Below are 15,675 nucleotides of genomic sequence, written 5' to 3' on the forward strand. Positions count from 1 at the left end.
GAGCCTTGGTTTGTCCCCTTGATAATGGGAGGGTCGCTCGAGGTTCACCGAGAGACCTTGCCTTAAAAGAAAAGGGTGGAGAAAGACAGAGCAGAATGTTGATGCCCTCCTCTGACCTAAAATGAAGGTGGGGTACACCTCAGGGTACAGCACTGCTTTGAGAGCCTGGGTCCAACCTCCAGTAAAGAAAAGAGAATCCCTGGCATTTGTCCCTAGTCTGATACATTATTTTAATGCCTGCATCTCATATCCTGGTGATACACAACACGTTTTTAACCAGTCCATGAACACATGTTAATCATTCTCAGATCGCACCTGGAGAACACCATCTCCTTCAGGTCTCTGTGGAGAAGGTGGTGTGACGCCCTCCGACTCTGAAAGGTCACCCGGCAGGAGAGAACCATCCTTTTTTATGGATTCTGGGGGATGGAACCTCTGTCCCACTTTCTTATTCTTGAGACATGGTCTCACTAAATGATCTAGGATGACCTTTAACTCACTCTAAAGCCCAGAAAGACCTTGGGCCTGTGATCCCTCTGCCTTAGTCTTGGCAAGTCCTTCCAACAAGTAGCTGTGATTTCAGGCCTTCACCATCAGGCCTGATAATCTGTTTAAACAAAGGCAAATCAGGGCTTAGCTCAGGGCAGCTGCTAACTACATGAAGGACTCAATCTCTGTGTTATTTAGCAAATGTTGTGTTAGAAGGGTTTTTTGATTGACAGGATAGTTGCAGAGACAGCAGCGGGTACTTAGCAAAAATCCGTGTGCCCTTTGCCCTGGTTTCCAATCTTAACACTGATACATTTGTCAAGATTTTAAAAAATCGATATTGGTATTGACTAAAGCAGAGGCTCCATTGATCAGTTTCCTAATTAATGCCTTTATTGTCCCAAAACCCACTAGGGGACCACTTTGTACTGAGTGTAACTTATTTTCTAAAATTGCTTTCCATATTGATTTCATTTATCTATTGTTATTCCTTCCTCCATTAGCAAAGGAACCTGATTTTTTTTAACTTTTAGAATTACATTTATTTACTTATTTATATCAAGACTGTACTACATCAGCCTATGCTGAAATAGGAACAGCAGTTGTCTCATAACTGAAAGCCTGAGAACCTCTTAGTTGCTCAGGCCGAGGCTGAGTACTTCAGTCTGGAACCCTCTGGCCACTTCTGTCCTGAATTCCTCATAGCCAACAATAGGATCTTTCTAAATTCCGGTTTTTATGGGCGCGCGGGAGGGGGAGAGAGTGGGACAGGCCACCTCCGTGTGGCTATTGCCTGCCCTTAGTGATGCCCAGAATCTCAGCTGGAACCCCTCTGCCCTCCATAACTGATCCTTTTGACCTACAATAATCCGCTAGCTGTTCTTGGTCCTGATTGGCCGATAGGGAGATCAGGTGACGGAGGCTTATGACATTCTAGCGGGGGTCACAGACTCTCTGGGCTGGAATGCTGCGTGTCTGACCTGCTGGCTCGTTGTACTATTCCCACTTCCAGCTCCAACCTACCTTCCAGGAGAAAGAGCAACGGCCTTAAGAGTTCATTGCTTAGATCATGGTGACTCATATTCCAACCCTGACCAGGATGGCCGCCTACTCCCTCGCCTGTAAGACTAGGCGTGATGAAAATCCACAGGTTACCAGGGCAACAAGAGCCATCTTCCAAGTGCTGGGGGCACCGTCCCTGAGGCTTGGGCACAGAGCAGCGAATGAGGCACGGGAGACTCCATTTCTGGGCCTTTTAAGTGCGAGTGTGGGATACACAGATTGTAACTTGGCAAACAGGAAAACGATCAACTTCACAGTTTTAAGTACTCTGATTAAAATATTACGGGCCTGAATGCCTGGTGTGCCAATTCATGGCCTTGGAACAGGACCTGGCACATAGTAGGTGCTCAACAAATATTTGTTAAATGGCTAAAGCTGAGTGAGTGGTTAGGGAAGTCTCACAGGAATGGGGTCCCAAAGTGGAGGCCTGGGGGATGTAAGAGCTGCGTGTACAGACGGGCAGCCAGCATTAGAGAAAGTGAAAGAAGAATCAGGAGGCGCGAATGTTGCAAACTTCACAGAGCAGTGTATGCAGGAGAGAGGCTGCTTCTGGGACAGGCTCTTTCAATGTGTGGAGGCAGAGTTTGGAAACTTCCCTCTAAGTGTCTGCGCATAACCCTCTCCTACCAGCCGAGCCCCTGGCGAGCACTTTCTGCAGAGTCCTTCTGCGCCCCGCGTTCTCGCTTCCTGGGGCGCAGATCTGCGGGTCCCTCCCCGAGGCCAGCACCTGGGTGGCGGGCGGCTTTTGGTGGCTTAGGTGGCGGTGCGCCCGGCCCAGCCCGGAAGGTCGGGTCTCTGGGGCTGCGCAGGCGGGACCGGCCGAGGCCGGTGTGGGGCGGCTGGGCCTGGGCGAGGACGGGCGGGGATCGCCGGGGCGGGAGCAGCCGGGCCGCCGGAATTCAAGTCGTCGTCCCCTCGACCGCTGCCACCTCCAGGTAAGCCGGCCGGGAGCCTGGAGCGCCCCCAGACCGCGGCCGCTGCGCTTTCGGACCCGGAAGTGCATTTAGGACTCGAGCGGGGCGGCAGGAGGGGAAACTGATGCCTGTTGGAGTACGCGGGCCAGCACAGCCCAGGGCACCAAACCACTCCCCTAAGGATAAGGAGCTGGGCTGGAAGGTTAGAAAGGGACTTGCCCAAGGTCACTCAGGGTCACTGGACGGCCCCTGCATACTGGGAGCCCCAGGTTCCCGATTCCGCTCTCCATGTCCCTAGACTCAATTCCCAGAGGCCTGGGAAGCCCCTGAGTCCGGGAAAGGTCCGGGCCGTCCTACTGTGGCCGGGGCGTGGCTTCTCGCCCGGCGGGTATTTACAGAACTGGGGACATTTCCTGCTACTGACTTGGGAGCAGAATTTACAGAGAAAACGGAGGCTGGGAATAGTGGGGTGACTTTGGCTAGGACCAGGCGATTGGAGCAAAGAGGGTAACCAGAGTGAGCTGGCTCCAGAGTTTGACCCAGGGTTAGATTCAAAGTTGGCCTCCTTGATGTCCTTGTCTTTCCCAGGTGTGGCCTGGAGTAAAAGCAGAGCCTGGCTCAGTCTCTAGGTTTGATCCAGAGGCCACTGCTGCCATGAAGTAGTAGGAACACCAAACCCATGGGGCTTCCCAGGCCTCCATTCATCACTATGTATCTATCCACCTACCGTGTGTCAGTGTGTACACTGCTTAGGCTCTGAAGACACAGCAGTGAACAGCCTTCCTCCGGAGTACACCCCAGAGGATGAATCAGCTGGAGGCTGGGCAGACAAGACCACCGAAATGTTCCCAACTACCCAGATGTGGAGAAAGCAGGGACCCAGGGACCCTTGCTCATAGTTAGAACAGTACTAAACCTTCTGAAGGTCTATGCCTCATTGAAGATGCTTCTTCCAGCCTGAGTTTCCCACTTCCCAAAGGTCTGGGGAATAGGTTAATGAATCTCCTGGGCCTAACAGATGCCCTCGGTGAACCTAGGAACCTGGCAAAGCCTGCTCCTGCAGCTTCCTCTCCAAGTCGCCTTGGGTGTCTCCTTGGACCTACATTTCCTTATATAACACAAAGGGATCATAATTCCTCCTGGTGCTGATGATACTGTCGGAATGCCTCGTGAACACAAAAGCACAGTACAGAGGGTCTTAGCCAAGTCAAAAGTAAATTAAATACCAAGCGTGGTGGCGCACGCCTTTAATCCCCACACTTGGGAGGCAGAGACAGGCAGATCTCTGTGAGTTTCAGACTGGCCTGGTGTACATAGCGAGTTCCAGAACAGCCAGGGCTTTGTAGAGACCCTGTCTAAAAAAAGTGGGGTGGGATTTAAAATATTTGCTTTGAGTGCTGGGGATCACACACCTCAAGCAAGCAAAGATGGATTTCTTCAGAGGTCTAGTGACTTGATAACCTGTTCTTGCTCTCAGTGGAGAAATCTTAGAAGCAGAGCTGGGGGTGGCTGAGTTCCAGGTGAGGAGGCTGAGGCTCCCTCTGGGGTTGGAAACACAACGCACACCTCACAGTCTGCATTTCCGGTTTGTGCACTCCTGCAGATTCAGACAGGGTCAGACAGTCGGGTTGTGTTCCTCAGCTTCCTGAGTGGTCCCCAGCAAGCCGTGGCCTCACGGAAACACCTTGGCTTCATTTACAAAATAATCTGTCTGCACACTTGGCAGGGGACTGGAGCAGAGCGGGGCCATGTCTGGCACCCTTGGAACCGTTATAGGCCCAGGCTTCAGTGTGTGGCTGGGAGGACACAACAGAATGATTTAGGTTGCTGTGGCTCTGCCTGTACCTGATACCATGGGACTGGGAAGGCTAGACCAGAGCCTGGGTGGGCAGCTGTGGGACCTGAAGAAGGTCCATTTCATTAGGCAGTTAATAGTCATCTTACGTGCCTTCAGTAGTTTGTGTTTTCTTGGAGGCAAAGTCTCATGTAGCCCAGGCTGGTCTTGAACTTATTATGTGGCCAAAGACCACCTAACTCTTCTGGTCATCCTGCCTCCACCTCCTGGGTGCTGGGATAAAACACTCGTGCCCTCACACCTAACTTTGTGATGCTAAAAATAGCACACAGTGCTTCAAGCAGGCATGAATAGCACACAGAATGCTTCAAGAATTCTCCCAACCGAGATCCCTCCTCTCTGAGACACTGCTATACAGCAGAGATTGGGGGAGCAGAGGAGTGGGGTCCTGGCTCCTTGAACCTGGTACAGCAGGCAGAATTCCATCTGTTCCATTTGACCTCCCCACACTGGCAGCTGAACCCAGGCCATCATGCCTCTGCCTAAAACCTGCCCGGCTCCCTGTTTTCTTAGGGTAAAGAGCAAACTTCATGTGTCACGGACTCCAAGGTCCTTCCCCTGTGCCTGCTCTAGCTCAGAGTGCCCCCCAACAGTTCCCTACCTCACCTCTGCGCTGCCCCTTTTCCTGATAAACATCTTGCTCATCAGATTTTTAGCCCAGCCCAGCTCTGTATTCCAAAGGCCCAGGCCACACTAGTCATGGGATTTGTGTGTCAGAGGTTAAGCCCAGGTGGCAATGAACTCTCATTTCCACCCCACGTGTACCAGGCAGCTCGTGACTTCTAGGATCTGGTCTGAGGCTGCTTGCTGGGTGTTCAGTAGTGAAAGCCATTGGTAGAAAGAACCTTTTTGAGAAAGCCAAGGACCTTGTTGGATATAAAACTACATTTCCCTTTGCAAGGATATACTGAAGTCATTTCTCAGCTGTGGAGAGAGGCATTCATCATTCATTCATTCATTCAGTACTGTCTCCACCAGATGCTATCACAGGGTACCTCAAGGAACATAACCCAGGTGCCACTTTCTAGTTGGAGAGACACCATCTTGATTCACAGCAGATCTCAACCTAATGCTGTGACCCTTTAATACACTTCTTCATATTGTGGTGACCAATTATTTTATTGCTGCTTCAAAACTGTAATTTTGCTACTGTTAGGAACCATAATGTAAATATCTGATATGTGATTCCTGAGGGAGTCTTGAGCCACAGGTTGAAAACCACTGATCTTGAGCAAACAAATCAAGACAGAAGAGTTACCCAGGGCCGAGGTGATGGGGTCGCAGTGAACCTAGAGCTCTCATGGGACATGGGGGGTGGAATGGACTGACAGAGACACACTGATGCTCTGGGCTTCAGCCACTGACTCCCTGACTCTCCTGGCCAGGGAGGCAGGCACATGGAAGAGGTAGGACCCACGTTAGCACTACAAACCCAGGAAGGCTCACAGCAGATTAAAAAGTAAAATTCTGGGTTCTCTTTTATTTATGTTTATTTATTTATCTTATTGTATTTTTCAGTTCTCGGAGCCCTAATGTGTGCTAGACAAACACTCTGTCATTGAACTACATCCCAGCCAGAACTTGGAACCTGAAGTCATATGCACCTAGGGTTCGTGGTGGGACCGCCGCATGCCAGTGATGTGACCCCCACTTTTGGTGAGCATTGGCTTCATCGTGTCGGGTGGGGATAGGGATAGGGATGGTGTGTTCCTCTTAAGGATGCTGTGAAGCAGAAAGGGTCGTGACAGTTTGCCCCAGGGCATCTTAGCAGAATTTGTTAGCATGATTGCTATGTATAAAAGGCCCCACTTGGACATGGGGACACAGACCCCATGGCCATCTGGGGGAAAGAACATTTCACCGAAGGGACAGGGAGTGCAAAGGCCATGGTCTTGCAGTGTCTGGGGGACTTGGGACCAGCAGGACAGTGTGGCAACAACAGAGTGAGGGAGGAGGAAAGAGGCCATAGGACCAGATTGCCTATGGCCCTGTCACCTTCGTCAAGGCCTGGACTGGCTGAGAAAGGGCTCTTCCAAGGGTTGGGAGCAGAGGAGTGCATGCAGTGTGACTTCTTTGGATAGTGCTATCTTCAAGATACATGATGAATGGCGATAAGCGAAAGCAGAAAGACATGGGAGACTAGTGAGGAGGCTCCTCCGTGCCCCCATGAGAAATGGTGGTGGTGTGTGCCAGGGCCCCAGCAGGGAGAAAGAGAGCAGTGGCAAATGTGGACACACGACAAGGGCCTGTCCTGTACACATCCTCCCTTCCTGTCCCACTCCAGGCTGCTGAAGGGAGGCGATGGTACCTTCCAGGCCCAACATCTCCTCCTTCTGGTAGTAAGGTGGTTGTCCCAGACCCTCTGGGCTCTTCTGTGTCGGAAGTGTTGCTATGGAGATCTCCTAACAAACTTCATTTATCTCTAGCTTCCAGCTAGACTTTGAGGTAGAGGTACAGAGTGATTATTGTGTTGGGGTGGGGGAGAAGCAGGGGGAGCTAGAGTCCTTGCTTCTAGAAGCTTCTTACCTTATGAGTAGGTGTGTGTGTGTGTGTGTGTGAGAGAGAGAGAGACAGACAGACAGACAGACAGACTGAGACGCAGAGGGAGAGTTTGCGGTTATACTCTTAAAGGTTTAAGGAGGCTGCTGTGGATCTGTGTTGAAATGGACTTTTGAGATAAATTTTTTCTTGGGGTTTTAGTCTCCAACCCTCCCTAGACACCATAGCCATCTCTCTATTAATTATCTGGTTGCCCTGTAGAATCACCTAAAAATTCACTCATGACCAGAACAAGGAGAGAAAAAACACCTCTTCCTGTTCACACGAGAGCACACACACACACACACACACACACACACACACACACACACACACATTCCTATCATATCTGACCTTGACTTTCACAGACTGCTCACAGCAAGAGCCACAGCTGGAAAAACAAAAGTTCATTCTTGTGTGGGGTCTTATAAAGAAAGGCCTGGGCCTGGGCCATGCAGTGTTAGGATGACTTAAAGCATGATATTGACCATGCTTGATGGCCTTTTCCATGCTGGCTTTGGGATTTTCTTCTTCCTCTAAGAAGAAATCACAATGCCTTTTTTTGGGTGCCAGTCAGCAAACGCCCACTGGGTTGTCCAGCACTGGAGTTGGCTGGGCACAAGGCTACTATTTGTGGAATGCCTGGCTCTCATTCCCACCAGTGACAAAATCACTTGACCAGCATTTTCCTTAGTGGTAGATAATGTGCCTGGTTGACTAAAAGTCACAATCGTCCAGGATAAGAATGAGGTCTTCGAGGATAGCAATGAGGTCTTCCCAAAGCCATCCCTGTCCGTCATGAGTCTGGGTTCACAGCCTCACTGTGGGTGGGGTGGCTCTCAGGCTGTAAAGGTTGTTCCCCTGGTAGACAATGTTCTTCTAGATCAAACATGGACCTTGCTTGGAGTCCCTGGATGTCTTTACAATACCTGGACATGATCCTCCGGAGACTCTGGGAAATGGTGGCTACTCCCACCATCATGACCTCCTGTCCCTGGTGCTGCTGGGAAACCCAGGGCACACAGACGCTGGGACCAGCAGATATGGTTTTCTTGCTACAGGAATCGGTGTTTCTTAGCATCAGTGTCTCCTCACACGCACTTGAGGATCTCAGTTTAACTTTGGGCTGGGTCCTGATCTTAACCCACACCAAGGAGTGGAGGCTCCCTGGACCAGTGCACACAGCTCAGGTGGCGCTCCCTCCCCTCCCCCACAGGTGCCACCACACTCCTTAGGAGGGGAGGGGGGCAGCCCAACCATTCACATAACCCAGAGCTGGAACCCCAGGCTCCCTCATCCCTACACTGTAGATGGCTGAGCATCGCCTCTGTCTGTCTGTTTTACTGACCTGTCTGTTGGTCAGGCAATGGAACATTTTCGTGGCCTTGGCCCCACTGAATTGCTAAGGCTACATGGAGCTGTCGTTCTGACCTAAAACACCCCCTGCCCACGGAGAAAGTAACAGAACTGTCATTTAATTTATTTTTTTCTAGTCCAGGGAGATGGGTCAGCAGGTATAGGTGCCTTCTGCCAATCTTGAGGGCCTGAGTTTGATCCTGGGGTCCTAAACAGTAGAATGGGAGAACCATCATCCACCGGTCGTCCTCTGACTTCTACATGTGCACTGTGGCATGTGTGCCTACACACACACAAAGAGAGAGAGAGAGGAGAGAGAGAGAGAGAGAGAGAGAGAGAGAGAGAGAGAGAGAGAGAGAGAGAGAAATTCTAAGTTAATTGATTTATCTCTTTTCATTATAATAATATCAATAAGCTCATGACAGAATATGCTAGAAAAATAGAACCCAGTAACCACTAGTCCCTTGGCCAAGAGAAAATGGTCATGAACATTTCCCTTCAGATCTTTTTACTCTGTAAACATTTTGTAAAACGTAACTAGAGGGCTGAAGAGATAACCCCACTGCTCTTCCAGAGGACCCAAATTCAGTTCCCAGCACCCATATCAGGTTTCTCACAACTATGTGTAACTCCAGCCCTAGAGATGTGATGCCTCTGGACTTCTCAGGCACCTGGACTTGTGTCACATTCCCATATGCAGACATGTCCTCCGCACATAAAAATAAATAAATAAATAAATGGATGGATGGATGAATAAATGAATAGATAAATAAAATTTTAAAGAATAACTCAAATTGCATATCTGGTAATATACTAAATTAACCACCTCCCTAGGGGAAAAAAAAAATCACGATTTGTAGCCTTTGCCAATTCCTGTGATGTAAATGCCCTCACTGTCAGTTCTAGGCTAACAGCAGCACTGAGCACAGAGCTGGGAAGAAAACTGACACTCACGGGCCAGCCTGAGTCAGCTCCACCCACCCCACCCCACCCACCTCCCACCCCCCACCCCCACCCCCCGCGTCTAATGGTTCCATAATTAATTTAATGAGATTCCCAAAGATTCAAAGGTTTCCGTCAGGATCACTTGGCCCTGCTGCTTGGAGCCTATGGCAGCTCAGGGCATCATGGTGGGATGTGGGGGAAGGAAATCTGTTCACCCCACAGTAGCCAAGAAGCAGAGAGTTAGGAAATGGTGGAGGCGGTAGACCCCAGTGACGTCACTTCCTTCCACTGGGCTCCCCCTCCTAAAGATTGCCCTTTCACCCCACCTTCACACTCTGCAGCAGACCGGACACCAAGCCCTCTCTCTCCACTTGGACATTTGGGGGTGGGGTGGGGTATAAACTGCAGCAATATTCTAAATTTTAAATGCCTATTTTTTCTGATTTTAAAATCAATATTCACCCATTACTAAGAATTCACAAAACACAAACATAAAAGAAAAATAGGAAAATCACCCTGAATTCAGGCTCTATCTCCTTGGAGTAGGCCATGGCCAGCTCTTGTCACAGGTTTCAGTAGCTCACACACACACACACACACACACACACACACACACACACACACACTCATGCACTCACGCATGCACACATGCATATGGCACCTTCTAGAAATTTCAAAGGAGTTTATGGTAGAAAACAGTAGAAATACACTCACATCCCTGACAGTTTACCTCTTGGGAATGATTTTGAAAAATGCCCTTATGTCTTTTCTCTCTGCATGTTTTTCATGTGATTAGATTCAATTTAAATTTCCTCAGTTTTAGGGATTCTTGTGCACCAATGAACTATTTAAAACTCAGTTAGCTTTAAGGAGGCAAAAAGTAATATTCCTTGCTGGATGTGTGTGCTGGCTAGTTTTATGTCAACTTGACTCAAGCTGGGGTCATCTGAGAGGAGGGAGCATTCGTTGAGAAAATGCCTCCATAAGATCAGGCTCTGGGCAAGCCTGTAGAGCGTTTTCTTAGTTAGTGATTGATGGGGGAGGGCCCAGCCCATTGTGAGTATGAGCACCCCTGTACTGATGGTTCTGGGTTCTGTAGGAAAGCAGGCTGAGCCAGTAAACAGCTCTCCTCCATGGCCTCTGCGTCAACTACTGCCACCAGGTTCCTGCCAAGCTTGAGTTTCTGCCCTACCTGCATTCCATGATGAACAGTGCAATGGAATTGTGAGTGGAATAAACCCTTTCCTCTCCAAGTTGCTTTTGGTCATGGTGTTTCATCACAGCAACAGAAACATTAACTAAGACAGAAATTGGTACCAGGAGTGGGTCATTGCTGTGACAGACCTGACCACGTTTGGTGGGGGTGGGGATTGTGGAAGGACTTTGGAACTTTGGACTAGAAAAGCCATCAAGTGCTCTAACCTTGGTGAGCTGTTCTAGGGGATCTTGGAAAATAGTATTGGGAGAAATGTAGACAATGAAGGCCTGGCTTCTGAAGTTCCAGAGGGAAGTTTGAGGGTCCCTAAAGACTAGATCGCGGGGCAGTGGTGGCACACACCTTTAATCCCAGCACTCGGGTGGCAGAGCTAGGTGGATCTCTGTGAGTTCAAGGCCAGCCTGGTCTACAGCGTGAGATCCAGGACAGCCACCAAAACAACACAGGGAAACTCTGTGTTGGGGGAAAAAAAGACTTGATCAAAGCCATTGCATATTTTGAAATAAGAATCTGTGGTTCTGATCAGCTGGGGCTAAAGAATCAGCTGTGATTAGCAAGAGACCAGAACCACTAAAGTGAAAACCTTTACTTTGCTGGGATAATTGATGCTGGTCAGCTGGAGCTGAGAAATTTTTGGTGACTAAGACAAGACCAGCATCACTGAGGTGAAATCTGGGAAGTGTTTCCTGAGAGTCAGCATACAGAAGCTGTTGTTCAGAGGCAGTCAAAGTTGTACCTTGTGCTGGTAGCTGAACATGGTCATATATCAAACTCTCCCAGGGTACTGGTTTTGAAGGCATGCAGGGGTGATGGAGAACAGCTGGGGCGTGGCACTGTGAGAGGCCAGGAGCAGCCATTGGTGCAGGTGCAGCCAGAGTAGCCATTGAAGGCCCAAGGTTGAAGGGGTCATGGAGAGAAGTTGAGGTTTCGGCACCATGAAGAGAGCCCAGGAGAGGCTATTGGAATGCAGCCCCAGTTGCTATAGAAATTTCCATCATTTTGGAGATGCCAGTACCATGTTACACAATGACTTTTTAAATAGGAGAAGAAGAAAAAAGAAAAAGAACACTCCCTGCTTTCAAGGCTTCTAAAGCTACATTAAGGCACAAAAGATAGACAAACAGATCGCCAGACAAAGCAGAGACACACAAGACACCCAGACATACGGACAATGATTCCCAATGGCTAGGCATGGTAACTCATGTCTGTGATCTTAGCAGTCAGGAGACCTGGGAGGCAGAGGCAGGTGGATCTCTGTGAGTTCCAGCCTGATCTACATAGTAAGTTCCAGGCCAGTCAGGGCTACATAGTGAGTGTCTATCTTATAAAAGTTCTGGATAGCCTACGCAACTTAGTGCTCTCTCTCTCTCTCTCTCTCTCTCTCTCTCTCTCTCTCTCTCTCTCTCTCTCTCTCTCTCTCTGTGTGTGTGTGTGTGTGTGTTTGTGTGTGTGTGTGTGTGGGCTGTTCCTCAGTGGTAGAGCTCTTGCCTAGCACATGTTTGAGGCAATGCTCAGACAAATGGACAGACTGGAGTCCAAATTGTTTGACATTTGGGGGTGCCCTGGCTTAGAACCATCCCTGAGTGATCTCATGCACAGCTGAAGTCCAGTTAGGGTGTGGAAAGTTTCCCATCTAACCTCAGCTCATTAACTTGTTCACGAACAGGTGTTTTCTGAGCAGCTGCTCTGCTGGACGCTTCATGGACCCAGCGAGCTGCCGTACAGAGAGATAATTCCTGCCTGTGGTGACCAGGCTAACCCAGGGACCAAGTGTAGCCCAGCCCAAGGCACAGGGACATCTGTGAGATGGTCCGAGCTGTGCCTGGCACTCTGAGTGACCACTGCCTGCTGCTGTGCTGGGACAGGCACCTGAGGGAGTCAAGGGCCACAGCCCAGGCTGACTGCCCCTTCTCCCACCTGCTCCAGGTTCCACACCCTCTGGACCCATGGCTGGTTTTTCTCGTTTGGTCTCTAGAGCAATTTGCATATTTCCTTGAAGAACCCTCTGAAGCCAAACAGCCTGTCCTGGAACTTAGAGAAAGGGACGCCCACGTTGGTTCTCCAGAACTGGGTAAGGACCCTGGGGCTTTCCTTTGCTGCATTTCTTTAACGTCTCTCTCTAGCCTAGAGTCCCCAATGGGGGAGCCATTGCCTGTCTGTCTTGGCACAGTTCCCCTGTGACCCCACCAGACAGCCTGGTGTCTGGCACCTGGTAAATGCCAGTACATGCTTGTTAAATCTTACATGCTGGTTAGTTTGTAGTGGGGATGGACACTTAGGACTGACTTGTGCCCCAAGAAACGGCCTCTTTATGTTCTCTACATGCTCCTAGTGGATTCTTTTGACTTCTGTTTCAAAGTGATGTGGAATGTAAAGGAAGTTACAGAACTAATACCGGAAGTTCCTGTGTTCCCTCAACCCCTCCCTGGGTGGCCACTGGCTTTGAACATGAGAAAAGCCTTCCCTGGACCAGTGGGCCCTGCATGGTCACCATGACAACTACCCCTAGTATCTCATGAGTTGGACTGTCCTCCATTTACAGAGCCCTGGCTTCCCTGGAGAACCTCTTTGATTCTTCAAAATCCTGTTTCTCTTCTGCCTTGAGGTCTGCACACGACATGTCCTTCCGGCCCACCTACCCTACCTAATTTGCTCCTGTTTGTCCTTCAGGTCACATCCTTGTCTTCGTCTTTTCCAACTCCAGCTTTGTTTTGGCAACCCTTCATCTCCCATATTAGTACAGTGTTTATACACCCCCATTTTGAGATGGGGTCTCTCTATGTAACCCTGGCTGTCCTCAAACTCAGAGATCTGCCTGCCTCTGCCTCCCAAGTGCTGGGATTAAAGGCGTGCGCCACCACACCCAGTTCTTTCCTGGCTTCTTTAGTGCACTGGACCTGAGTGAGAGTCTTGATCCCTCCCCTTCTTTTCTTTTTTAAGATTTAAAAATTTTTATGTGCGTGTGTGTACATGTGTGTGTGTGTGTGTGTATACCATGTGTGTGTGTATACCGTGTGTGTGCAGGTGCCCACAGAGGTCAGAGGGCACCAGATATCCTGGAGCTGGAGTTACAGGTGGTTGTGCGCCACCATGGCCATGCTGGGATCCAAATCTGGATCCTCGGCAAGAGCAGCAAGGGCCCTTAACCACTGAGCCGTCCCCTTCTCTCTTGGTAACTTTGACCAGTTACGTGACTATTGTGTCACCGTGTGTCTGTGTGTTATCATCTGGCTCCCAGCAGGAAGGAAGCCTCTCCATTCTGCAGCAAGTGTGTTGGATGCCTGCAGTGTTCTAAGCCAGAGAAAGCTAATGGGGACAGCAAGGGCGCCGTCTTACATTCTGTGTGTGTCTGCACAGGCGAGCCAATCTGGGAAAACACACTCTTTGGTTATTAATAAGCATTATTAAGATAGAGCAGGGTGCTGGAAGAGAGGGGCAAAGACGCTTTGAGGTGGTCAGTGAAGGCTTTCCAGAGGATGTGACATTCAGGCTGAGGCCAGATGTGATGGCGGGGCGGGGCAGGGCGGGGGGGGGGGGGGTTTCCAGGCAGGGGGCAGGACAAGTGAGTTCTAGGACAGCCAGGGCTACACAGAATAACCGAGTCTCAGAAAACAAAACAAAACATTTATTGCTTTCAATTATGTTTTAAAAACTAATGCATTATTGGTTGTGGACAGATGAGTACTATATATGTATATATATTATATATATCTCATCTGGATAAGAACAAATCTATGGGCTGAGGACAGTGTGGGGTTGGCTATTAAACTCAGAAGTTCTCAGAATCATGACCATTATTTCAAACAGAGGCAGCAGCCCAGAGCTTAGCCTGGCTTCCCTCATGCCACTTGGTGGCTGTGTGACCCAGGCCCATGGCTTCTCCTCCGAGGCTGCTGAGGATGTGCAAACTGTACATTATGGCCCTTTTTACTATCTGGAGTTAGAAGCCCAGCCCCAGCACCCAGGGACAGGCAGCTTAGACTTCAAGATTAGGTCTGTATATTCCAGGATGGCCTCCAGCTGTATATAGCTGGGGTAACCTTAAATTTGGGATCCTCCTACCTCTGCCTTCCAAGTGCTATGATTCCAGGTGTGTATCCCACACCTGATGTATGCGGTACTGGGGATGGACCCAGGGCCAAGTACATGCAGGGCAAGTACTCAGCTATATTCCCAGCCCAGTATTAGTTGTTTTTTTTGTTGTTGTTGTTGTTTGTTATACCCATGCTGTGTTCCAGGCACCAGAGAAACATCTGTGTCTTTGATGGGTGTCCTGGGCATTCTTTTTTTGAGTTGGAGTCTCACTGTATAGCCCTGGCTAGCCTAGATCAGGCTGGCCTGGAACTCAGAGATCTGCCTACCTCTGCCTCCCAAGCACAGTGATGAGAGGCGTGTGCCACCACACCCAGAGGCATCCATTTCTTTAACAAGTAATTTGTAGTGTGAGCCCTGGACCCAGCTCTGGTCACACGTGGGCTCTGTTGGTGACTGAGGAGTGGCTTTCCTGAGCAGCTACACAGTCATCTCTCAGTGAAGAACATCTAAGTATGGTGAGGTGGAATTGCCAGGGTCTCCTCTCCGTCAGGTGGAGGGAACTGGAGGTCCGTGAGGGTCTGAACATGTGTTCTTATCCCCGGTCTTGAATGCTTGGGGTGCATCCTCCCCTGGATCTTTCCTCCTGCTCCTCGCTTGGGTGCCTGGCTGGGCTTGGCTCGCCCCCTTCTCTTCCCTGCTTTTCTATGCCTCCCTTCTCCCCAAGGACTGAGGGAGAACGTCCCTCTCTACCTCTCCACCTTCGCTCATCCAGATGAAGTACACACCCAGCTCATGGATCTGAAGTACACACCTCATGATTGTTGATCATATTTGTAATTGTTGATCATACACTTGTAACCACCACCCGGGTCCAGATAGGGCACATTTTCATCACCCAGAAGCCTCCACATGTCCTTTGGAGACACTGTTTCTGTCTTCTGTCACTGTTTGCTGTTTCTTACCTATGTGTCCACATCCTGTCCTCGAGACCCAGCCACATGCAGGGTATGTATGGCTTTCTGCTAACTGTGTCTTGTCTGGGGATGTGTCGCTGTTGTGATGGTTTCCTCCAGGGTTCGTTCTTTTTCATTACTGTGTAGTGTTCCATGGTCATGTGACTCAATCTATACCCTCTGCTGTGGGTGTCATTTAGGCTGCTTTCAGTTTGGGACTTTGGTCACTTCTTGGTGTCATGTGGGGACAGGTTGTAGAACCACTCACAGACACCCCAAATGTGGTGATGCTCAAGTCCCCTTGTCCAAAGC

General features: G+C 49.7%; 1 protein-coding gene across 6 annotated transcripts in view; it reads left to right on the forward strand.

Annotated features, from left to right (window-relative positions):
* Window positions 1-2,105: 2,105 nt before the first annotated feature.
* Window positions 2,106-15,675, forward strand: part of Tmco4 (transmembrane and coiled-coil domains 4) — an 83,190-nt gene continuing 69,620 nt past the window's right edge. The window contains exons 1-3 of one of the 6 annotated variants that reach the window (XM_076565533.1): window positions 2,106-2,486; window positions 5,839-5,976; window positions 12,351-12,446. In XM_076565533.1, coding sequence (XP_076421648.1) covers window positions 5,919-5,976; window positions 12,351-12,446 — 154 coding nt within the window. In that variant the 5' untranslated portion in view covers window positions 2,106-2,486; window positions 5,839-5,918. Of the gene's footprint in view, window positions 2,487-5,838; window positions 5,977-6,604; window positions 6,660-6,756; window positions 6,772-12,301; window positions 12,447-15,675 lie in introns of those variants that run through there. The other 5 variants (XM_076565530.1, XM_042272192.2, XM_076565531.1 and 2 more) reach the window with 5 other exon arrangements.

The sequence above is a fragment of the Peromyscus maniculatus genome, chromosome 2, assembly GCF_049852395.1.
Source record: "Peromyscus maniculatus bairdii isolate BWxNUB_F1_BW_parent chromosome 2, HU_Pman_BW_mat_3.1, whole genome shotgun sequence".
NCBI lineage: Eukaryota > Metazoa > Chordata > Mammalia > Rodentia > Cricetidae > Peromyscus > Peromyscus maniculatus.